Here is a 26,252-nt window from a genome sequence, read left to right on the forward strand (position 1 = left end):
ACAGTATTGAGGTCAGTGTTCCCACACACTCAGTCAAGCGCCGCACTAGACTGGGAAACAGATAAAACTATAGCTAGAAAACGATGCCGTGGTAACACTGCGACATTTCCTAGAATGCGAGAATTAAGTTGAATGTGCTTCTGTTCAGATCTGGCGGCACTGAGGACTACTCCGAGGATGAGAATCAGCTGTGACAGACTCGGTCACTGATAATTTCACGGGAGCGCACTTCATACGCTGCTATTTTTGAGTTTGCCAAATATATTTCACAAGAACAACACTTAGGTCTGTAGATAAGGAAGGCGATGGCATTGCATACTGGATTGACAGGATAGTGCTGAACTTACATAGCCCTCACTGTAAAAGTCACGTTCAACTCGCATTTCGGCCGCCTCTTCGATTGTCAGAACACTTTCGAGCTCCGCCAGCTGAGCTCCACGAAATCTTAAAAGGCGCCGAGCATTTTGCGTTACACCACTGGTGATCGGATCATTTCAGTCCTCCCGAAAGATGTAGGAGACGCTGGGATGGGAAACGCTATAATGTCTGTGGTCTCTTTTTTCCCGTCTAAATCGTGCCAGCACTACCTTCTGGGAGATGATATCGAGGAGCTACCACCGGATAAAATGATGGATTTGAGCGGGAAATATCTGAGGAAGTTTCCGCTGCAGGTCTGTGCTTTCACTGAACTTATTAAACTGTACCTGAGTAACAATAATCTGAGCAGTCTTCCCCCCGAGCTTCACCTGCTGAACTGCCTGCAGATCTTGGCTCTGGACTTCAATCGTTTCAAAGAGCTGCCCCAGGTGGTATGCCGCCTCCGCCAGCTCTCCGCTCTGTACCTGGGCAATAACTACCTGAGCGACCTGCCGGCCGAACTGAGCTCGCTGGCGGAACTGAAAACGCTGTGGATCGAGGGGAACTGTTTCGAGGAGGTCCCTAGAGTGGTGCCGCAGCTAAAACATCTGAGAATCTTGCACGCAGGGTGTAACCAGCTAAGAGAACTGCCCACGGATCTCTGGCGCCTCCGGGAACTGCAGAACATCTGGATTTCGAGCAACTTGTTCTCTGATTTCCCTAAAGTCCTACTGGAGATCGAGAGCCTGGAGATCATCGACGTGGACCGAAACTCGATCAAGTTCTTCCCCAGCCTGGTCCACATGAAGAACCTGAAGCTGGTGATATACGATCGCAATCCGTGTAAGAGCGGCCCCAGGGTGGGCGAGGACGTCCGGAGGGTGGGAAGGTGGGCCGACTATCGCCCTGAAGTCACCGAGGAATTATCACCGGAGATGGAGCGAGAGCAAATGGGAGAAAGCGAGGACGTTGAAACGACGGGGAAAAGTGAACTCAATAAGGATTCTGACTCGGTACCAGAGTGAAAACAACGGGAACCAAAGTGGCGCCAACGAAAGGCAATTTGCGGGCTTCATATACTGTTTGATTATGCAATACGTGTAGAAATTGTAAATACATCTGCGCTCCTCTGGATAGCTGTTTACAGCGCAAAACCTGCTTCCACAACAAGGGCTGAGACTAGATAAAAATATGGATGAAAGGAATAAGAAATGTTACTGTAGGAAGAAGAAATATTTTGGCTCGTGTGGAGCAATAGGTGCCGGCCCGTGCCCTTGGTCTCAATATTCCGTCTTTGTCAGCATTAATTCTTGCTAGCGACAACGTCCAAAGGGACTGCATGAAAATAGTAATTACTCTTCTTTTACATAACAAGTGTAATATGTAACCGTGCGGTACGTAGTTAATCATCTGCTTCAGCGGATGGGGCTTGAAGGGTGCTATCAGGAACAGGATGTACTTTGATGACAAGCACAAAACCTATTCCGAACGATTCACCCTGCGGTTTAGACCCACAAAGGGTGAAAAAAAAAACTTCCATAAATCAGACTTTAGGATAATTAACTATTTTTTTCAGCAGCAGTACCTGGAAGTCAGATAAAATCCCGCTAAACTCCCATTCCAACGAGAATTAGGCTGCTCCCATGGCAACGGCTTGAAATAAAACGGTTTCCACAGGAAATGAGACTTCGGAATGTAAAGGCCAGCTTTGAATCTGACCCCCTCTCTGCATACAAATAATAAGCAATCTTCTCGGTGTTCAACTTGGAAATGCGTTTCATTCCACAAATTATACATTACGTGCGAACAAGCTTAGAACTTTAATTTTGTTTTAAATGAGGCAATGTTTTGGGAGAACTTACTTCTACTTCACCGCACCAGTCAATTCAGATTTGCTTTGCCGGAGAATAATGGCGAATTACCAGAGGAACTCAGCAAGTCAGGCAGCATCTGAGGAGGAAAGTGGACAGACAACATTTTGGGTCTCCCGGGAAAATCAACTGATCATTTCCCAATACAGATGTTGCCCAATACTACCGTACCTTGTGTCCTGATTTTTGCTTCCAATTAAAAATGAAACCAGGTGGCAGACAGCGGCATCTGTCTGTATTACTTGGGCGTTGGAAAGTTAAACTTTGAGAGGAGATTATGGGGAAGGAGTTGCTTTCTCTCACGAATGCTTCAACTGATACCCAATATGAACTCAAGTTTCTCAGCAGTCGTTCGAAATACAAACTCAGAACAAAGCATGGGCACTACTTAGACGTGTCATTGCTTTCTCCTGGGGTGGGCCGCACCAAACCCCTCTCCGCCAAAATACGTAAAAGAATCTCCTCAGACGAAATCATCCCTTTCTCTGCAGTGCCCTCCTACGGCAATGGGATCAGTAAAAAGACGGTACAACCGTTGTTGAGAACCTGAGCGTTGATATCGAGTTGGTGTGGCTGTTCAGCGCGGAAATGTGGAACTGAAAGTGGCACACAGAGTGACACCGTGAGTGGCGGTGGGGAGGGGTCACTTCTGGTGAGGAATTTGGTAAGATCTTCTGGTAAGATCTCCTTATTACTGCCTGTTGGATGTGATGGCAACTGCTGCCCTCGCCGTTCATTCTTTAGTGGCGCAACTCTCCCAAGCCCAGAGATTTCTCTACGGCAAGCACGCCCAGGACCTACCAATGGGAAATCTCTCGGCTGGGCTGAGCTCTACAACCAAGCAAAGAGGACGGAGACAGTAAGGGTAGGATTATAACGAGCAGGTGTTTCAGCTTCCCATTATGGCTCACGCTTGGTAGTCGTGGAGCACCACTGGGCTCTGGGCTGATGGGGGAGAAGCAGAGGTAGGGGGTTCGCGCGCAGCTGGAGCGGGTGTTTTTTTTTTGAAATTGGTGGGAGGGGTTCGGTACGACCCAGTGTTATAAAAACCGTCTCCCTTCAATAGCTCCATGCTAAGTACCAGGGCACTTCGCTGTTCTCTCGCGCCCTAATTCTCCGTGCATTCACGTCAAAATAGTTGTGATAGAATTTCAGGCGCTTCATGGTATTAGAAGCACAATTTTCGTCTCTTTCAGCAGGTCATTGGCCTTGGTACTGGTGTACCTATACTACCACTAGTGTTCAAAGTTCAAAGTAAATTTTATTATCAAAGTATATACATGTCACCTTATACAACCCTGAGATTCATTTTGCTGCGGACCTACTGCGCAAATCTATAGAATAGTAACTGTAACAGGATCAATGAAAGATCAACCAGAGTGCAGAAGACAACAAACTGTGCAAATGCAAATATAAGTAAATAGCAATAAATAACGAGAACATGAGATAACAAGATAATGAGTCCTTAAAGTGTAATAATTGGTTGTGGGAACATCTCAATGAACAGGCAAGTGAATCAAAATCAAGTTTAGTATCACTGGCATATGTCGTGAGATTTGTTAACAGCAGCAGTATACAATGCAATACATAATACAGAAAAATAAGTAAATCAATTACAGTATATATGTGTATTAAATAGTTAAATTTAAAATAGTGCAAAAACAGAAATAATTTTTAAAAAGTGAGGCTATGTTCACGGGTTCAATGTCCGTTTAGGAATCGGATGGCAGAGTGGAAGAAGCTGTTCCTAAATCGCTAAGAGTGTGCCTTCAGGCTCCTGTACCTCCTTCCTGATGGTAGCAGTGAGAAGAGGGCATGTCCTGGGTGATGGGGGTCATAAATAATGGAGGAAGCCTTTCTGAGGCATCGCTCCTTGAAGATGTCTTGGGTTCTACGGAGGCCAGTACCCAAGATGAAGCCGACTAATTTTACAATTTTCTGTAGCTTCTTTCGACACTTGTTTAAGAGCTTGGTAGTTGTGGAGTAGTAACTGTTCTTGAACCTGGTGGTGCGAGTTTGCTGGTCAGCACAAATTCGTGCCTAAATTACAATTTCTAAGTGTCCGTATAAGCCAAACACTACGTATCCAGTCGTGTGTGAACCAAATCCTTCCCAAATGAAGTCAAATGAATTGCAAAATTATCTACAGTAATTAAACATATCCTTCTGGCAGGGATATGTTTAAAAGTTTTTCGCAACATCAGCACCAAAGACTTGAGCTGCAGAGCAGATCTAATTTTAGCTGATCTGGCCTTGATTATTTTTCAGATAACATCATTACTGCAAAATATTTTCAGGGTGCACTGGCTAAAACAGAATAAAACTTATTTTATGATCCCTATCAATGTACTTAGAAACATGCTTCTATTTCTTAGGTAACGGTTCATAACCTTAAACATGGCGGGTAATCTGCGTGTTTGATTCAGTTGAATGATATTTGCAATCAAAATAGTTTGTTAAAAATAATGCTTACCTGACAACTATTAGCAAATTGGGTTGACCTGTTGTTCATTGCAATATGGCGGTTTACATCACATAAACAGCCACAAACCCCAACTCTCACCAGGACCATTGATGATCCATTTTCTTTTAACATCCTTTAGTTGTATGAATTGAGACTTTATTAATTTAACAAAAAAGAATATTTGAAACAAGACATCCTTTTTAAATGAACAGTGCTTCAAACGCCCTCGGAAATCTCAATCGGATTGGAGGCGGGTGGACACATAACTAAGGTTTACAGATCAGACGATCACTTAAGCATATATGACCATAGTTAACTGGTTACAACATAAAGCTGCTTTTATTGATTGAAACAGCCAATAACTACACGGGGTGTTTTTCAAATGCTCTCCAGCGACTCATCTAAGTCACCCATAAAATTAACTACCATACCTCTGCTCAACCGACAAGAAAAAGGCCTCCGCAATATTACTTTTAAAATGCGAAATAACGTTGCACTTCATTGCAGTAACCCCGTCAAAGGGGGGGGGGGGGGGAGAGTGAGAGGAATGTCAATTAATTTGCAGAAGCATTTCCAATTAATTGCCCTCAACTTCCAGTGTTAAAAAGCTTAACATCATATGACCACAAAAATGGAGTTGCTTACCAAATAACAGCATTTTCATTTTTCTTTACATATAATGTGTGGCTTAATGTAAAAAGGACCCTACAGTTTTCATTAACTTTGTTGTTAAACCTTGTCCATCAAGGCTGCTAAATCCTCACGGTTTCAGTAAAGTAGGATACTGTTGGGTGGAGAAAACATTAAGGATACCATCATCTCACCTTTTGAAACTTCATGGGCGTGGCCATGCATGTACTGTATTTGTCAGCATACATTGCGTAATTCTTCATATTGATGCTAGACAATCACTTTTCATCTATTTCTTCAACAACATCTTTTTGAAGAATCCGTTGTCATGATACATTGGAATCAAACTTATTTCAAGTGTAAACATCAAACTCAAATTTCATCACTAATCCCAATAGAGCTAAGATCTAATAAAGGGAATATATGGCAGGTAAACCTCGTAACCATCCAAAAATAAAGTTTAAAGGAAGATAAAAAAAAACAAGGTCACCTAGATCTGGATTGCCATGTTTAGTTTTTAGGAATGCCAGCAATATTATTCATTACTCACATTTCCTTATTTAGAAACTATGCTCATTATCATACAAACCTGACAGGAATGCAAAACTAGCCCTTCACACTGGGCATATATTTCGTTCTTATAATTTTGTTCCTATTTTCCCCCCCAAAGCTTTTGGAAATTCAAACAGAAATCCTTTTACATTAACACCTAAACCTGTAATTCATATGAACTGACAAGTTCAAGCAATTCAAAATTTTTATGTTACCCCATCTTTGCAAAAAAGTTAGATGGGAGAATTGCAGGGGAACATTACTCACGTTCTATTTGTGTAGATAGGAACACAAATTCCTATTGTACTTGTTTACAATAAGCCATTAAAGTACTTTGCTCTTAACCAAAATTCTTGGCAGGCTGCAGGATAAATAGCTTTGAATCAAGCCCACGAATTGTTGCAGATCATTTATAGCATGAGAAAATTTATAATACATTGCCAACATAGAAAATGATTTCACCTCCAAATGCAATCATAATAGTTTATTTGTACTTCTTTAAATTGCAAAAGTTGCTGCACAGCTTCCATTCAATGCATGTTGAACTTGTTAGTCTGGGCTTTCTTTCAGGTTCTGACTGGAAAAATTATCGCCAATTCCAGGGAATTAAGGGAATTAATCAAAACAAGTCCCAGGTTACCATTCAATACAAACAAGTTAACTGATAATAGCACTGCAGAAAGTTGGGACTAACAGGACCACTACAAATAGATATACATGTTAGGACAAGTTAAAACAATATTTTTAATGTTTGTAATATGGTTTTGAATTATTTTGAAGTAATTATTAAAAAAAAAAGCAAATCAGGGGGAAAAAGTTTATACCTTAGTGCTTGGATTCTATGTTTTATATTTAAATTTCACCTCTGTACTGGATGTAAAGAGCAAACCACCAAACAGAATTCTGAAGTGTTCAATCATCAAATAGTAAATTGCTGAAGATACCACTTCACTTAGGTCAAATATTTTCACTTATCTGGAAGAAGTTGGATGATAAACAAATCAGTTATGGGAAGCATTTGCAAAACAAGCAAGCTGAAACAACACAGCAGGCTCAAAAGCACAAGCATTTGAGATAAACTAAGTGGCCACTTTATTAGGTACCTCCTGTACCTTATAGTGACCACTGTATATTCGTGGACATCTGCTGCTGTAGTCCACCCATCTCAAGGTTTGATGTATTGTGCATTCAGAGATGCTCTTCTGCACACTACTGTTGTAACACGTGGTTAATGATTCACCTTCCTGTCTGCTTAACCAGTCTGGCCATTCTCCTCTCCCCTCTCATTAACAAGGTGTTTTCACCCAGAGAACTGCCGTTTTTGTTACATTCTAGAAAACCAGTGTGAACTCTAGAAAAACCCCAGGTGATCAGCAGTTTCTGAGATACTCAAACAGCCCATCTGGCACCAACAATCCTTCTACATTCAAAGTTACTTAGATCACATTTCTTCTCTATTCTGATGTTTGAACAACTAAACCTCTTAGCCATGTCTGCACGCTTTTATGCAGTTGCTGCCACGATTGGCTGATTAGATATTTGCATTAATGAGATCTACAGGCATGACTAATTAAGTTGGCACTGAGAGGCTTTCAGTGATCCAAACACACTGGTTTATGAGGTATTTCCTGGGGGTTGGTGTTGGTCCATCATTTTCATATTATATATTAATGATTTGGATGACAGTATTGATGGCTCTGTGGCCAAATTTGCAAATGATACAATAAGTGGAGGAGTAGGAAGTCTGCAAGAAGACTTAAGACAAACTGAGTGAATGGGCAAAGACATGGCAGATGGAATACAGCATAAAAAAGTGTATGGGCATGCACTTTGGTACAGATATAAAGGAGTAGGCCGTTTTCTAAACTGGACAAAATTCAGGCTAAGGAAGGTAAATGCAATGTTAGCATTCATTTCAAGAGGATTAAAATATAAAAGTAGATATAATACTTAAGTGTTATAAGGCGTTGGTCAGAACATGTTTGGAGAATTGTGAACAGTTTTGAGCCCCATAAGGAAGGATCTCCTGGCATTGGACAGTATCCAGAAGTTTGTGAGAATAATCACAGGGATGAAAGGAAGGTTTATGAAGAACCTTGCATGGCTCTGGACCCACATTCATTGGTGTTTAGCAGGATGGGGGAGGGATCTCATTGATAGGCCTAAATAGAGTGGACTTGGAGAGGACATTCCCAGCAGTAGGAGAGTCTAGGACCAGAGGACACAGTCTCAGAATAAAAGGACATCTCTTTTATAAAGATTTCTTTATAAAAGATAAAGAAATAAAGATTAGCTTTATTTGTCACATATACATCAAAACATATAGTGAAATGTGTTGTGTCAATTTCTGACATTGTCTGACGATGTGCTGGGGGTAACTTGCAAGTGTCACTAGCCTGCTGCACCAACATAACAGGCCATAACTTACTAACCCTATCTCTTACATCTTTGGAATGTGAGGAAAAATGAGAGCAACTGTTTGAAACCCACCCAGTCACAGGGAGAACATCCAAATTCCTAAAACACTTAAAACACTGGAAGAATTGATTTTTTTCTCTGGTCCTTTTTAAAAAACAGTTATTCACAGCATCAGAAAACTTTGATATTGAGTTACTCTAGGCCTGTCGGGAAGTGGCCTGGTTGAGGGAAGTGCCTGGTGTGAAAAGTGCTGGTCTTTGGCTCGAGAGTCTTCGGCGAGACTACGCCAGGCACAATTGCAGAAGGTGAAGACATGACCGCTAAGCTGATTCAGTGTGCTACGTGCATGATGTGGGAGGTCAGGGACACTGATGGTGCTCCTGGCTGCTACAGCTGTGGAAAGTGTATCCAGATTCAGCTTCTGAAGGAGCATGTTGCAGCACTGCAGAAAGAACTGGATGACCTCAGGTTTATCCGCGAAAACGAGGGTTTTCTGGACAGGACCTACAGTGAGGTCGTTACACTGAGGATACCGGAAGAGAGAAAGGGGGCGACGATGAGGAAGGAATTGATGCTTGAATTACAGGAGGCCCCAGGGGATGTACCTCTCGTAAACAGGTTCACCTTCTTGGAAGCTGTCAGGACAGAAGATACTGCCAGTCCGAGAGGCAGACGGGTCTGCGAGCCAAAAATTGGTGCAGAAGCAGAGCCGAGGAGTCAGACATCAGGAAGAGCCGTGGTAGTAGGGGACTCCATAGTAAGAGGTATGGAAAGGGGTTTCTGCGGCAACAGGCGAGATTTAAGGGTGGTGTGTTGCCTCCCTGGTGCTAGGATCCAGGACATCACGGACCGATTGCAGGGAATCCTCAAGGGTGAAGGTGAACAGCCGGAAGTGGTAGTGCATGTCAGCACAAATGACATCGGGAAGAAGAGGAAGGACATTCTGCAGCGGGACTTCAGAGAACTCGGAAGAAGGCTGAAAAGCAGGACTTCCAGGTTGATTATCTCTGGTTTGCTTCCAGTTCCTCGTGCTGGAGAGGGCAGGAACAGGGAGATAATGGATCTGAATGTGTGGCTGAGGAACTGGTGCAGGAAGCAAGGATTTACATTCTTGGACCACTGGGATCTGTTTTGGGGTAGGGATGAATTATACAAAAGGGACGGGTTGCACCTTAATAGGCGGGGGACCAGCATTCTGGCCGACAGGTTTGCCACTGCAACACGGATGTGTTTAAACTAAGTAGTGGGGGGGGGGGGGGGGGGGAGGGGATGAACTGGAAATATAAGGATGGAGTTAAAGGGAAAGTGAAAATAAGAAAAGTTAAAAAGGACAACAGAATTAATGGAGTAGAAAGCTCAAGAAGAGATCATACAGTATGGCCAAGTGAAATAGGAATTGATATGAAAGGAGAGGGGAGTACCGAATTAAAAGTATTATATATGAATGCACAAAGTATAAGGAATAAAGTAGATGAGTTTGAGGCTCAGTTGGAAATTGGCAAGTACGATGTTGTGGGAATAACTGAGACATGGCTTCAAGTGGACAGGGCCTGGGAAATGAATATTCAAAGATATACATCTTATCGAAAGGACAGACTGACTGGCAAAGGGGGTGGGGTGGCTCTGTTGGTGAGGAATGATATTCAGTCCCTTGTGAGGGGGGACAAAGAATCTGGGGATGTAGAGTCAGTATGGATAGAACTGAGAAATTCTAAGGATAGAAAGACCCTAATGGGAGTTATCTACAGGCCCCCAAACAGCAGTTTGGATGTAGGGTGCAAGTTGAATGAAGAGTTAAAATTGGCATGTCATAAAGGTAATGATACAGTTGTCATGGAGGATTTCAACATGTAGGTAGACTGGGAGAATCAGAATGGTACTGGACCCCAAGAAAGGGAGTTTATGGAGTGCCTCCGAGATGGATTCTTAGAACAGCTTGTACTAGAGCCTACCAGGGAGGAGGCAATTCTACATTTAGTGTTGTGCAATGAACCAGATTTGATCAGGGACCTCGAGGTAAAGGAACCATTAGAAGGTAGTGACCATAATATGCTATGTTTTAACCTACAATTTGAGAAGAAGGGAAAATCGGATGTGTCAGTATTACAGTTGAACAAAGGGAACTATGGAGCTATGAGGGAGGAGCTGGCCAAAGTTCAATGGAAGACAGTGGAACAAAAATGGCAGGTATTTCTGGGAATAATGCAGAAGGTGCAGGATCGGTTCATTCCAAAGAGGAAGAAAGATCCTAAGGGGAGTAAGGGGCAGCCGTGGCTGACGAGGGAAGTACAGTATAAAAATAAAAGAGAAGTATAACATAGCAAAGATGAGCGGGAAACCGGAGGACTGGGAAGCTTTTAAAGAGCAACAGAAGATAACAAAAAAGGCAATACGCCAAGAAAAAATAAGGTACAAAAAGTAAACTAGCCAAGAATATAAAGGAGGATAGTAAAAGCTTCTTTAGGTATGTGAATAGCAAAAAAAGTTAAGACCAAAATTGGGCCATTGAAGACAGAAACGGGTGAATTTATTATGGGGAACAAGGAAATGGCAGACGAGTTGAACAGGTACTTTGGATCTGTCTTCACTAGGGAAGACACAATCTCCCAGATGTAATAGTGGCCAAAGGAACTAAGGTAAAGGATGAACTGAAGGAAATTTATATTAGGCAAGAAACAATGTTGGATAGACTGAGTCTGAAGGCTGGTAAGTCCCCGGGACCTGATGGTCTGCATCCCAGGGTACTTGAAGAGGTGGCTCTAGAAATCGTGGACTCATTGGTAATCATTTTCCAATGTTCTATAGATTCAGGAACAGTTCCTGCTGATTGGAGGGTGGCTAATGTTGTCCCACTTTTCAAGAAAGGAGGGAGAGAGAAAACAGGGAATTATAGACCAGTTAGCCTGACGTCAGTGGTGGGAAAGATGCTGGAGTCAATTATAAAAGATGAAATTACGACACATTTGGAAAGCAGTAGAAGGATCAGTCTGAGTCAGCATGGATTTATGAAGGGAAAATCATGCTTGACTAATCTTCTGGAGTTTTTTTGAGAATGTAACTATGAAAATGGACAAGGGAGAGCCAGTGGATGTAGTGTACCTGGACTTCCAGAAAGCTTTTGATAAAGTCCCACATAGGAGATTAGTGGGCAAAATTAGGGCACATGGTATTGGGGGCAGAGTACTGACATGGATTGAAAATTGGCTGGCTGACAGGAAACAAAGAGTAGTGATTAACGGGTCCCTTTCGGAATGGCAGGCTGTGACCAGTGGGGTACCCCAAGGTTTGGTGTTGGGATCGCAGCTGTTTACAATATACATTAATGATTTAGATGAAGGGATTAAAAGTAACATTAGCAAATTTGCTGATGACACAAAGCTGGGTGGCAGTATGAAATGTCAGGAGGATGTTATGAGAATGCAGGGTGACTTGGACAGGTTGGGTGAGTGGGCAAATGTATGGCAGATGCAGTTTAATGTGGTTAAATGTGAGGTTATCCACTTTGGTGGCAAGAACAGGAAGGTAGATTACTATCTAAATGGAGTCAAGTTAGGAAAAGGGGAAGTACAACGAGATCTAGGTGTTCTTGTACATCAGTCAATGAAAGCAAGCATGCAGGTACAGCAGGCAGTGAAGAAAGCTAATGGCATGCTGGCTTTTATAACAAGAGGAATTGGGTATAGGAATAAAGAGGTCCTTCTGCAGCTGTACAGGGCCCTGGTGAGACCCCACCTGGAGTATTGTGTGCAGTTTTGGTCTCCAAATTTGAGGAAGGACATTCTTGCTGTTGAGGGAGTGCAGCGTAGGTTCACAGGGTTAATTCCTGGAATGGCGGGACTGTCATATGTTGATAGATTGGAGCGACTGGGCTTGTATACACTGGAATTTAGAAGGATGAGAGGGGATCTGATTGAAACGTATAAGATTATTAAGGGATTGGACACACTGGAGGCAGGAAGCATGTTCCCGCTGATGGGTGAGTCCAGAACTGGAGGCCACAGTTTAAGAATAAGGGGTAGGCCATTTAGAACAGAGATGCAGAAAAACTTTTCACCCAGAGAGTGGTGGATATGTGGAATGCTCTGCCCCAGAAGGCAGTGGAGGCCAAGTCTCTGGATGCATTCAAGAGAGAGTTAGATAGAGCTCTTATAGATAGCGGGGTCAAGGGATATGGGGAGAGGGCAGGAACGGGGTACTGATTGTGTATGATCAGCCATGATCACAGTGAATGACGGTGTTGGCTAGAAGGGCCGAATGGCCTACTCCTGCACCTACTGTCTATTATCTATTGAATCCACCTGAATCAATTCTTACAATAGTGGCAGTCTCATTCAAATGTAAACCCATTTATAAATTCACAGCTTTTTACCACACCCTACTATTTATGCTACTATTACTATTTAATTCAACTTTCAGACATAGCTTTCCACAATCATACCATCTAACCATACACCCAAAAGCAAAAGCCCTAGTCAACCTAAAAATGCTTAGCCATCATGTTTTATGGAGTTTAAAAGTTACGGAATGGACAACTAAACTGTACTGGTCACTTACTCAAAATTTAAAAAATATTAGCTTAATTATTTCAAATTAACCTGTTGCCTTTTCCTCAGACATCTTGGCTTTATTATTCCCTCTGCAGTCACACCCAAATTTATGCTTTCTAGTTACACAGTTGATTGATATTTAGCTGCACAAAATTCACTACTGAGTTCTGACTTTCAGTATAAAAAAATTGACATTTTCCCAAACCATTGCAATGATCTCTCACTTTGTCATATTATTTTAGCAAACATTTTCATTGTTCCAGTAGCCAGTATCCAAAAAGGTGTCCAGGACTACAAGGAACAATACAAATAAAGACTATACAAATTGACAAAAATTCCTTTAACTTTTAATTTTAGTATTTATATTTTCTATTTGAATTCTTGGGTTTAAGTATCTATGTAAATCTTAAGATTTCTTTCTGAAGATTCTGTACTTCATTCATTGGGAAAATAAATTGAAACAAAAAAATAAGAACTTGCAATGACAAAATTTTAATACAACATGCCATGAATACAGCCTCTGACCATATCTGAAACCTCAGCCACAAACATTCCACATTAAGGGAAAAATTAGTAAAACTGAGGCCCAACACATCAGTGAACTACAATTTTATCAACACAGAACTTCTGCTTTAGCTTAAAAGATCACGCCTCAAGTTCACTCTTGGCAAAAACTCCAAATGTTTTTGTTGCTGATGTTCATGGTTTAACAAGGATGATGATCAGGTACACGTTTCCTGAAACAGAAGAAAAAAACATTACTTCTAAAAATTATCAGAGATAGTTGGTGCAGATGCAATTCAATTTCACTATATGCAATTCCATACAGACAGAAAATGCTGCAAACAAGACAGAGGAAACTGAATAAAACATAAAATAAACATGTTCCTATTTATTAATATTTTTAATGAATACACACTTTAATAAATTAATGCACATTGGCATTTGAGTGGCAGTATATGGACATTAAATGTTGCTTTTATACACTTAATAATCATTGATCAATATTAATATAGACAAAGCTTTACCTTGGTGCTGCCTTTATAATATTATCTACTCGAAGGATCATTTCAGCTGCCTCTGATGCACTCAGTAAGACCTGCCTCTTCACCTGAAAGCTCTCTGTAATGCCCAGTGCTGCCATGTCTCCAATGGTATTGCTGGTCATATCTAATAATCAAATTTGCAGATTTTAGATAATCACTTTAAATAATACCTCATCATTTCAAGAACATCACTGCAACCAAATTCAAAACTCACTGTTGGCTTACTCACCTAATCCATAAGTTGCTTTTCCTTCTGCATGAGCAGCTCGTAATTGAGCCACTAAATCAGCACTATCGTACCCAGCATTATCAGCTATGATAGTAGGTAACTGGAATTAAAAAAACATGAGACGTATAAATACAGCAAGAAAGATTAATTTACCTGTACTTTTAAAAAGAAACAGGTGCAAATATAGAGACTGAAAAGATCAATTATTCACATAATTTAACAACAGTTTGGTGCATGGGAGAAAGAGAATAATAATCAACCAGTATTTATAAATAGACATATGTGCTTTCTCAAGTACTGTGGAGCTGCACATTCAACATAAAACTCATAATCCAGCATCAAAATGTTCAGAAATCTGATGGTCCAACACCTAGCTCATTCATTAGTTTCAAACAGATGGAACACTGGGATCAGGACCACAAATAGGTTTGAAGCCAAAGCTGGGGTTAGAGTGTTTCAAATTTTCTGCTGCCTTGAAACTTAACTGGTTCACTGAAAATATATAACATGTAAAAGCAAAATAAACAACTGAACTCAGCACTGAATAATAAAAACAAATAGTACAATTCATTGAACAGGTGATAATATTTTAATACACTGTATAGTAATAGATGGTGGAAAGAACAAAAAGTAAGTCTGATGCTACAATCGGTTTAGTTATTGCTGAATTGTTGACCATTTTGTTTTAAATTTGCATTTAAGGATGGAAATTAAAATATAAAAGGGCAAAAATATTTACATTTGAATGCTCTAATCCTGAGTTTCAACCAAGTTTATGTTTCAAATTTGTGTGTACAAGTTGCATCCAAGTTACAGCAGGGTTCCTTTCCTGTGAACTGTTCCTAACCCAGAGAAAGTCAGATATGCAGCTGGCAAATCCATCCTGCTGATCTCCAAATGCTAGTTGTATGTGCAGACAGTACATAAATTGAGTGTGATAAGCCAAGAAGAACCTGTGTAATAGTGCAGAATTCCGTTACCTCTTACAAAGCCTTTGCTTGTGTTTTATAGCAGCAAATTTGAAAGGTTAGGGGAAATTATTAAGTAAGTGTGGATATAAGGAATGGATATATAGAACAACTCCATTTCTGTCATAAATAAAAATGTATTACAGACATACATTATCCCTAAAACAGATTCTGGAATGAATTGTTAGCATGTTAGTTGCACAAAGCTACAATTATTTCCAACTGGATGACTGCAACTAAGACTCTGCGTTAATAGTTTCAGTAAAAGAGCAATCCCCATGAAAACTGTAATTCAAATATACAATTAAATTTGACTGAACATTAATTATAAAAGCTGAAAAAAAACAAACAGCACACGACATTCATAATTACACAAATGTTGCATGCAAAATTAGCTGTCTGCTTTTAATTATATAGTTAAATACATGAAGTGCTCTGATAATCAAAGCATTGAAAGCTATTTCCAGAGTGTGGTGGTGGGGGGGGAAACAGTCAGAAGATGAGAAGATAATACAATACTGTTTTGAAACTTACCATTGTCAATGCTTTAGCAAATGACTCCATTGCAACAGCTTCTTTACCTGGTGTTCTAACAGCTTGTTGAGAAACAGCTTGTGCCATTAACATTTCTGAGCAGCCTAAAGTGTAATTTCAAATGATGTTATTTGTAATGTATGACAGAAAATCTGCAATGTTTTACAGAAAGTACTTTGCACAAAGTTGAGGGATGAAATGTTGAGCAGAACAATTTCAAATTACATACAGTACCTCTGTCAGGAAGTTATTGGGATGGGAAGGAGAACAGATACAGTATAAATCAATTTTAAATAATGTATGAACAACATCCAGAAAGATCTAGGTATTCTTATGTAATAATTGTGAGAAGTTGGCAGACAAATTCAGTAAGTGATTAAGACATTTGATTTTTATGGTTACAGAAGAGAAGTACAGTTATAATTGTACAGGATGCTGGTGAGACCACACATGGAATACAGGTCTTCTACAGCTTAAGAACCATAAGATTATAAGACACAGGAACAGAATTAGGACATTCAGCTCATCGAGTCTGCTCCACTGTTCTATCATAGCTGTTTTATTATCTCTCTCATCCCACTCTGCTGCCTTCTCCCTGTAACCCTTAACACCATGACTAATCAAAAAACTATCAACTCCTTCTTCAAGTTTACTAAACAACTTAGCCTCCACAGCTATCTGTGGCAATATATTCTAGATTCACCACCTCATCTCTGTTCTAAATGGATGCCTCTCTATTCTGAACCTGTGCTCTCTGGTCCTAGACTCATTTACTATTGGAAACATCCTTTCCAAATTCACTCTATCTAGGCCTTTCAATATTTGATAGAGCTCAATGAGATCCCACCCCCCCCCCCATTCTTCTAAACTTCCTTGAGTACAGGCCCAGAGCCATCAAACACTCCTCATAACCCTTTCATTCTCAGAATCATTCTCATGAACCTCCTCTGAACCTTCACCAATGCTACCACATCTTTTCTTAGATAAGGGGCACAAAACTAATCGCAGTACTCCCAAATGTGGTCTGACCAATGCCTTATAAGGCCTTAGTATGACATCCTTGTTCTTATATTTTAGCCTTCTCCAAATAATTGCTAACATTGCAGCATTTGCTTTCCTTACCACCAAGTCAACCTGCAAGTTAACCTTTAAAGAATCCTGCACAAGGACTCCCAATTCCCTTTGCATCTCTGATCTCACTTTAAGGTCTCTTTATCTTGTTATTTCATGCTTTCATTATTTACTACTTATTTACAGTTGGATTTCAACAGTTTGCTGTCTTCTATGTTCTTGCTCTTTAACTGATCCTGTTTACAGTCACTGTTCCATAGATTTGCTGAGTATGCCTGTAGGAAAAAGCTCAGAGTTCTATGTAGTGAAATGTACGTACTCTGATACTTTGAACTTTTGATTTTTGAATTTTCTCCCCATTCACAATTTAGATCACGTATTTATTCCTTTTACCAAAGTGCATTACCATCTACTTTCCTACATTATATTCCATCTGCCACTTCTTTGCCTATTCTCCTAATCTAAGTCCTTCTTGCACACTCCCTCCTTCCTCAACATTACCTGCCTCTCCATCTATCTTTGTATTGTCTGCAAACCTGGCTACAAAGCCACCAATTGGCTTATAAGGTGAAAAGAAGCAGCCCAAACACCAACCCCTGCGGAACACAAGAAGCCATCCAAAGAAAATCCCTTTTATTCCAACTCTTTGCCTCCTGCCACTCAGCCAATCTTCTATCCATGCTGGTATCTGTCCTGTAATACCATGGGTTTTTATCTTGTTAAGCAGCCTCACATTTGTCACTTTGTAAAAGGCCTTCTGAAAATCCAAGTAAACAACACCCTTATGAATGCCTGACTTACATACAGGAAAGGACAACAACCAGATGAATTTTCTGGTTGCTGCAGGGCTGCAGGCACCCTGTATCTGTGGGAATTTTCTCTGCGATCCCATTTCTAACTTACAAATTGCTTGAATTACAAACTGTTCTCAGGAACAAAACCCTGTCACAACCCTAGGGAATGATGTGTGCTGTGAACAGATTTGGTCCCATATTTAAGAAAAGGATATAGTGGACTCTAGTTAAATGGGCCATCAGTTATTTGTGGCAGACACTTATTTGGGACAACTCTTAAAGAAGAGAAACTGAGAAATAGCAGGGTTTTTAAGATCCGTGCTGGTGAAGCACAGCAATGACTTGCTGGCAGCAAACACAACTATGAACCACTTTATTTCTCAAACCTTTTCTCATAAACTATCACTGCAAACAATAACCTGTAACTTGCCTTTAGGAGTTGAGTTTTTGAATCACCTGTACGACCTGGCATTTTTGCAGTGTGAAGTCTCGAAAGTGTAGGACGGTTGAGGAGTGCCATATATGGAATGAATTATGGTGACAGGGCCTGGGCCTGAGAGCAGGAAGGAGCCAATGCTTGGCTGCTGGACCAGACTTGGGAGGTAATTCGAAGCAGCACAGCCCAAGCCCGAGAGTGGGGAATGACCTGCGGATTGGCCCATTTAAGTGCCAGGCCAAACTGAGAGGTCAGGTACAGGCCAAATTGTGGCAATGGGTCCTGGGCTCCAGAGCATATTGAAGTACCAGGGCCCACTTCTGAGAGCAAGGAATGACCCGCTATTTGGCTCATTTAAGCACAAAAGGCCTTCTGAAAAGGTCAGCGTGTCAGGGCCAGAGGAGAGAGAAGGGCTGGTATTTTGCTTGCTACTTGTCTCTGTGGTGAATGGAGGCTGCCGCTTGCAATTAACTGGCTCCTGGATCAGCTGTGACTAGCATTCATGAAACTCAGTTCTGAATGTTGTTTGCTTACTTTTAGTGTTTGCATGATCTGTTTTTTTCCTGCACATAGGGTGCCTGACAGTCTTTTTTTTAATTGGCTCTATTGGGTTTCTTTGTTTTGTGGTTGCCTGTTAGGAGACAAGTCCCAAAGTTATACATAACTTACATATAGTTTAATAATACATGTACTTTGAACTTTTGATTCCCTTCATTTATTTGGGACACTATGCTGCTTAATTGGGACAGAAGACTTGCCAAAGAGTTTTTAACTAGCGTCATTCATGTGCAAGTGTGGCCATTAGACACTACACCGTGCTTAAAGAGTAAAATTTTAAGATAATGTCAGTTGTGTGTTCTTGTGTTCAAAAAACAATTACTTTTGTCTGTGATTGCTGGCAAGAAATAGCATTAGGACAATTCAGAGCTGTTTTGTTCAGGTTTCAAGTATTCAGGCTTGGAGATGCCAGAATGGGCTGGGAATAAAAATGAAACAATCGCACTATTTCAACAAGTTAGGAATTACAAAGAACTTGACGGTATCGACGATCATTTTGAATGTTACTATGAAATCAAGATATGCAAGATGCAATCGTTGAAAGCATTGTATGAAAACAGACTATTAACTGCACCAGATGTCCACACTGATTTTAATTAAGTCAGTCAATCAAAAAGCATGGCAGCATACACTGGATGCTCCATCAATAATTATTAGGAACAAATACACAGTTTTATAGTACTGTAGTAGGAATGGTAATGTTCTAATTTGTTCTGAATCACATTTAATATATAATTTTATATTCTTTTAATTAGTTTCATGAAACTGGCTAAATAGGACAGCCCCTTGATTGGGCCAAAATGTACTGCTCCTGATGTGTCCCAATTAACCAGAATTCATTGTATTCGCATTGGAGGGAGTACAAGAGATTCACTAAATTAATTCCTGTGACAAAAGGGCTGCCCTATCACAAGCACAGGTGTTAATAAGAATGAATGTTGATCTAATTAAAATACAAAAAATCCCTAGGCACCTATAATAATTAATAGAAGATCTCATATGAAAAGAACTCAGTTGCAGGATTAGGGGCTGGTCATTTAAAATCAAGGTGCTTAGAATTTCTCATAGCGTGGTTAACCGGTGCCATTCTCTACCCCAGAGGAGCATTTAAAGAGTGAGTAGATAAATGTCTGAAAGATCAGGAAATTAAGGGTTGTGAAGATTAGCACATAGAAGTGATTCCAGGAAGAATCCTTTGAGGATCTCTGAAACAACAGCAATTACTGGAAAATTCTATCAGGCAAAGATCTCTGCCCTATACATCATCCAACATTAAAAAAACAAATTAACAACAAAAAGTATAAAATATTCAGTGATATTGTTATTATCAAATGTAATGTCACGCACTAATTCTGTCTGAAAGTTCCTTCTGTAATTGATATACTTTGTTAGGGGGAAATTACCCATTGTACATAATTCTATGTAGGGCTAGCTACTGTGTCAGCAATATATTGGCTACATAAATCTACATATTATCTGTAGAATGGACTACCGATCAACTAAAGATATCAAAATGTCCACATATCATTTGACCATATAATTAAAGAGATTAGCACACATCCAAATACATAAAAATGTTATGAATCTTGAATTGCAACATTTCATCATAGTCAAAAATCTCTAATGATTTCTACAAAGTACAAATATGTATGATTTCAGTTACAGTTGCACGAAAAGTTTGTGAAGCCATTGTAACTACCTGTAATTACTCTCCCTAGGAGTGGGTGTCTTGCCAAGATCACACCAAGAGCACAACACGCAATGCCGAAGGAGGTGAAAAAGAACCCAAAGGTAACAGCAAAAGACCTGTAGAAGTCTCTAGAACTCACTAAATTTTCTGTTCATGTGTCCACTATAAGAAAAACACTGAACAAGAATGGTGTTCATTGAAGGACACCATGGAGGAAACAGCTGCTCTTCAAAGAAAAAACATTGCTGCTAGTTTCAAATTTGCAACTAACTACCTGGATGATCCACAGCGCTTCTGGGACAATGTTCTATGGGCAGATGAGACAAAAGTTTTTGGTAGAAATGTTTGGAAGGAAAAGGGTACTGCAGATCAAGACCAAAACCTCAGCCCAACTGTGAAACATGATGGAATGGGCATCGTGGTTTGAGGCTGCTTTGCTGCATCAGGGTCTGGACAGCTTGCAATCATTGAGGGAACAATTAATTTAAAAAAATTGTATTAAGACATTTTACAGGAGAACGTCAGGATAGTGGTCCGTCACCTGAAACTTAATAGAAGTTGGATAATGCAATAAGACAATAATAATCTGAAAGACAAGAGTAAATCAACAACAGAATGGTTTAAAAAGAAGAAAATGTGTGTTTTGGAATGGCCAAGTCAGAGTTTAGATCTTAACCCGATTGAGATGCTGTGGCATGACCTGAAGAGGGCTGTTCATGCTAGGTATCTCAGAAATATTGATGAACTGAAAGAGTTTTGGTCTAAAATTCCTCCTCACGTTGTACACGTCTGATCTGCAGCTACAGGAAACCTTTGGTGCAAGTTATTGCTGCTAAAGAAGGTTCTACTAGTTATTAAGTACAAGGGTTCACATGCTTTTTTCAGCCTGGACTGTGAATGATTAAACAATGTGTTCAATCAAGACATGAAAGTACAATTGTTTATGAGTTATTATTTTAGGCAGATTGTGTTTGTCTATTCTTGAGACTTAGATCAGACCACATTTTGAGTATGAACTGCTTTGAGAGGTTGGTTCAGACTAGACTGAACTTCTGGTTCATTAAGGACCTGGAGCCACTGCAATTTGCCTAACGCCACAATAGGTCAATGGCAGACACAATCTTAATGGCTCTTCACTCAGCCTTAGACCACCTGGACAATACAAACACCTATGTCAGGATGCCATCTATTGACTATAGCTTAGTATTTAACACATCATTCCCACAATCCTGACTGATAAGTTACAGAACCTGGGCCTCTGTACCTCCCTCTGCAATTGGATCCTCGACTTCCTAACGGGAAGACCACAACCTGTGTGGATTGATGATATCTCCTCCTCGCTGACTATCAACACTGGTGCACCTCAGGGGTGTGTGCATAGCCCACTGCTCTACTCTCTCTATACCCATGACTGTGTGGCTAGGCATAGCTCAAATACCACCTATAAATTTGCTGATGATACAACCATTGTTGGTAGATTCTCAGATGTAGGCGAGGGGACGTACAGGAATGAGATATATCAACTAGTGGAGAGGTGTTGCAGCAACAAGCTTGCACTCAACGTCAGTAAGACGAAAGAGTTGATTGTGGACTTCAGGAAGGGTGAGACAAAGGAACACATACAAATCCTCATAGAGGAATCAGAAGTAGAGAGAGTGAGCAGTTTCAAGTTCCTGGACCCAAGATCTCTGAGGACCTAACCTGGACCCAACATATTGATGCAGCTATAAAGAAAGCAAGACAGCAACTGTACTTCATTAAGAGTTTGAAGAGATTTGGTATGTCAACAAAAACTTCTAAACATGAACCGTGGAGAGCATTCTGACAGGCTGCATCACTGTTAGTATGGGAGGGGGCTACTGCACAGGACTGAAAGCTGCTACTGAGGGATGTAAATTTGGTTGGCTCCATCTTGGATACTAGCTTACAAAGTACCCAGGACATCTTCAAGGAGCGGTGTCTCAGAAAGGCGTCCATTATTAAGGACCTCCAGCACCCAGGGCATGCCCTTTTCTCACTGTTACCATCAGGTAAGGAGTTACAGAAGCTTGAAGGCACACACACTCAGTGATTCAGGAACAGCTTCTTCCTCTGCCAACCAATTCCTAAATGGACATGGAACCTGTGAACACTAACTCACCTTGTTTATACTATTTCTGCACTATTTTTAATCTACACAAAATACATATACTGTAATTGATTTATTTATTTTCTTCTATATTACGTATTGCACTGAACTACTGCTAAGTTAACAAATTTCATGACACATGCCAGTGATAATAAACCTGTTTCTGATTCTGTAATTAAAACAGAAAACCAGGTAATTGCAAAGGGTTCACAAACATTTTCTTACAACTGTATATTCATAAGAAAAACTGTCCAATGTATCAATATACATTACAGGCAAGATCACAATCTCTACTGAAGTTTATCCAAACCTAAAACAAGGGGTTCAAAGTCCATCAAAAAAAAAAGGAAAATATTTACCTCCACCATAAACAGTTCTAGTCTCTTTTATTGTCTGTGCTAGCACACAGAGGGCATCGTGCAAAGATCGTTCAGCCTCATCAAGAATCTGTTGAGTGGCTCCTCGAAGAACAATGGTACATGCCTCACCTACAGAGTGGAAAATTACAGAGTCATGTAGTTTGACTTTCCATTTTGTCAAATTTATCAAGAATTTTGCAAGAAACAAAGCAGGACATTTACTCTTGAGCTATCTGAAGTATAGCATTAACACAAGCAAAATGGACTGAATTAGAGCAAGCAGAATTACTTACCTAGCTCTACTCCAGAAAAGTGAAGCAGCTTGTCCTCACCAATCATAACCTCTTCAATAACTTTACAGTGGCCCAGCTTAACCAGTTCAGGATGATCAAAGGTGGAAGCTATTTCACCACCTGAAATTAATCACAGTAAGTTCATTAAGCTAAACCATATTTTCACGTCTGAAAATGGACATGTTTTAATTTTTTTTAAAATACAGGATCATTAATTTCAGTTAATCTCAAATGGCTGCTATTTTGCAGCAATGAAGAAATGCACCTAGCAAAGTAATGAAAAGGTTTAATGAGTGACTCGAAACGGTCTTACTTTCTCTACCCTAAGAGGTAGAATGATCAACCTTAGATAAAGAGATCGAAAGTATCACTTTCAGCTATCGAACACAAAATAAAAGACTGTGACAAAAAAAATCTGTGCTCCCCTGCACAAAGAACACCACATAACAAATTGCTGTTTCTTTTACAATTGATAAAAAGTTGAAGCTCATATCAAAAGACTATCAGTGAATACTTTAACACATACCTGGTGGAACCAGGACCAGCGATAGCAACTTCTGGATTTTTGTGCCTTACTGCACATGCCTAGACACCAACAGTTGCTGCTAATGTTACACAGGTGAGTTCTGACAGGTTTATCATATTACTCAGATATTAATCTTTTGGAACCTGCATCCCAACTCATAGTAAGTTTGTTCTAAAAAATTATTTTGACTTACCAGTTACAAGTGCAAGTCTTTCAATTCCACAAAAGTCAGCATGCTCAATAGCCATAACACCTGCAGCACCAAATAACTGCTCGGGGTAATTATAAATGAGCTGCCTGCAACATAAATATTTAGTATGCTCACATACAGATGTTTCCATTGCACTTGATGGAGAAAAATCCACAAAGATTTATAAAATGGTTTTTGCTCCAAAATAAAACTACCTGTTGATAAAACAGTTAATTCCATGTTTCAGGATTAGATCCACTTTCTCTTTCATTTTTTCCTTTTCAGCCAGTTCAACCTCGGCAACTTTTGCAGTAGAATCTACCCTCACACGTGAACCAAATATCTGTTAAAAGAGGCAACAAAATAGAGGTAAATTCTGGAAACCTAGGTACTAGTGATGCCTGCTAGAAGCAGTTTCACAAGGCCACAGAAAATAAATCTGTTTTCACGTACCTTAATTTTGTCTGTATCCATACTCGTGTTTGCAATCAAAATTTTCGCATTTTCAATTCTCTTTGGTTGGTTAACACCAATTTTCTTATCCAAAAGAAAACCTGCAAGCAAGCATTCACATGTTCAAAGATTTAAATATATTTCAAGTCAATTATTAAACCTTCAGAATGATCTAATATGTACTTCTGAAAATCAATATTATTCTCTAAAATAAAAAAATGTAATTCTTTCATTCACATTCTGGCATGCAACATACACAACAAAAATAAAATAAAATCAGTCAGCAATTCAAAATACTCAAAAATTTGAACAGACTGAAATAGAGACTTTAACTTTCTAAACTCTAATATGGCAAGAAGATCCCTCATTTGTGTAAACAGGTATAAATATTCCATCACAAAGCTCAGTACTGCATATGATGCATCATTTAAATCTAAAAGAAAGCTCTGGTTTTTAAATCATAATTCATATAAATTCTAACTAGCAAACTAAAATAGCTTGGGAGGAAGAATATTATGTAGTCTGAAAAGGATGACGAGAGAATATACTGACTTTGGAGGAAGTGCATTAAAATGTTCACTCGGCACAACATCGCGGGCCGAAGGGCCTGTAATGTGCTATGTTTCTATGTATATCTATGACATGTGCATATTCCAATAATCACATGGTTTTCATTAGCTAGAAACAAATGAGGATTATCTCAAGAAACCCTTGAGATGTGTCTAACATCATATATTCTATAACTGAGGATGAAAAATTTCAAAAGTGAACTGCATCCAGAGTTTCACACTGAAAGCTATTTTAATAGCTTATTGCAACCACAGGAGGAGCTTAGGAGGAGACAATGGTGCCTAACGGCCACTCCTTTGCTTCCATCTTCAGAAACAGCTCTATTTCCATCTTTAGTATCTCTATTTTTCCCTTTTAGGGTTCTTTTGAAGACCCTGACCTGGAGTTAAATGTTGACTTCGGTTCTTTGCGGGAATGGGACTGGCCATTATTCAATATGCCAAGGATGCAGCCTAAGAATTTGGTTTGCCTTTGGAGGTCCAGGATCTCATGGCTCTGAAGACAGGCGGACCGAAGTGTCCCAACAGGAAATCGGTGTGTCGTGGGAGATGGAAGATGTCTGGCTGTGTGCCCAGAGACCCAAGACCTTTGGGCGAGAGCAACGCAATGGACTTTTAACATCGTAAATCAGCGAGTTGTTTGTTATGTCTTCCCTCTCGCTGTGAAACGGGGACACCTCTTTCTCCCTTAATAGGGAGGGAGGGAGGGAGAGTGAGCCTGTAGTATGTTGAATATCAGGTGAATGAGTAGCCTTTGGGAGTAGTGCAAGTCTGTGTCTTTGCTGTTACTTTGCTGCATGCTTTAGTGCTTCGGTGGTGGGTGCTGATGCTTTTTTTTGCTGGTGGGGGAGGGGATGAGCTGGGGAGGGGTACTTTGGGATTCTAACATTTAACTGTCATTCTTTGGGGGCACTCCTCTGTTTCATAGATGGTTGCAAAGAAAAAGTATTTCAGAATGTATATTAAATACATTTCTCTGACATTCAATGTACCTTTCAAACCTTTGAATTTCATGCATTATTTTATAGATTTGGAGAGTTCAAAAGCTGAATCCAAGTTTGTAACATTCTTTTTTTTTTACCTTCATCCAAATAGGAATCAATTAAGCTCCCTCCAAGTTTCTTGATTACATGAATTGCTTCAAGGTTACCAGAACCCTTGAGTCTCATCACAGCTTCGACTGCCAAACGAGCAAAGTGATTTTTATGATGTGTCAGTAGCTTGGATGACAGTGTGGTTCTGGCAATATTCATTAGATCCTGATAGAACTTTGCATCATCATCCCTGATATTAGAGAGAAAGGCAGTTGTTATTAACTTTTAGAATTACATACAAACACAGGACTAGGACTACAGGATAAGCCTATATAAGAATACACAATAATAAAGAAGGGAGCCCAACGTGGAGTAGTAGGCGAATGAACTAAATATTTTTGCACCCGTTTGTACAACGATGAGACTCTGATGCAACAAAGATGCAGGAAATTAATGTTTAGGCTGATGGGCAGAATACCATTCTGGTGAGCTGCTTTGACCTGGATAGAGTCAAACTTCAGTGGTGTTGGAGCTA

General features: G+C 40.1%; 2 protein-coding genes across 5 annotated transcripts in view; one reads left to right on the top strand and one right to left on the bottom strand.

The window, feature by feature from the left end:
- On the top strand, positions 1–25,504 carry lrrc10 (leucine rich repeat containing 10). Of its 4 annotated transcripts, none has more exons than XM_073059696.1 (3): positions 1–2,892; positions 20,194–20,266; positions 25,043–25,504. In XM_073059696.1, the coding sequence occupies exon 1, from the start codon at positions 528–530 to the stop codon at positions 1,380–1,382; it is 855 nt and encodes a 284-aa protein (XP_072915797.1). In that variant the 5' UTR covers positions 1–527; the 3' UTR covers positions 1,383–2,892; positions 20,194–20,266; positions 25,043–25,504. The 4 variants fall into 4 exon arrangements, with proteins under 4 accessions (XP_072915797.1, XP_072915798.1, XP_072915796.1 ...); XM_073059697.1 differs by having other exon boundaries at positions 1–2,850; XM_073059695.1 differs by lacking the exon at positions 25,043–25,504 and having other exon boundaries at positions 1–2,905; positions 20,194–22,659.
- The window catches only part of cct2 (chaperonin containing TCP1, subunit 2 (beta)), a 41,514-nt gene continuing 28,574 nt past the window's right edge, over positions 13,313–26,252 (bottom strand). Inside the window, exons 7-16 of the mRNA XM_073059688.1 lie at positions 25,765–25,967; positions 24,115–24,215; positions 23,877–24,004; positions 23,665–23,768; positions 22,946–23,065; positions 22,653–22,781; positions 15,617–15,720; positions 14,115–14,214; positions 13,868–14,009; positions 13,313–13,576 (exon numbers count right to left, since the gene is read on the bottom strand). Of these exons, the coding sequence (XP_072915789.1) occupies positions 13,546–13,576; positions 13,868–14,009; positions 14,115–14,214; positions 15,617–15,720; positions 22,653–22,781; positions 22,946–23,065; positions 23,665–23,768; positions 23,877–24,004; positions 24,115–24,215; positions 25,765–25,967 (1,162 nt within the window). The 3' untranslated portion in view covers positions 13,313–13,545. The remainder of the gene's footprint in view (positions 13,577–13,867; positions 14,010–14,114; positions 14,215–15,616; positions 15,721–22,652; positions 22,782–22,945; positions 23,066–23,664; positions 23,769–23,876; positions 24,005–24,114; positions 24,216–25,764; positions 25,968–26,252) is intronic.

Source organism: Hemitrygon akajei, chromosome 10 (genome assembly GCF_048418815.1).
Source record: "Hemitrygon akajei chromosome 10, sHemAka1.3, whole genome shotgun sequence".
NCBI classification, from domain to species: domain Eukaryota; kingdom Metazoa; phylum Chordata; class Chondrichthyes; order Myliobatiformes; family Dasyatidae; genus Hemitrygon; species Hemitrygon akajei.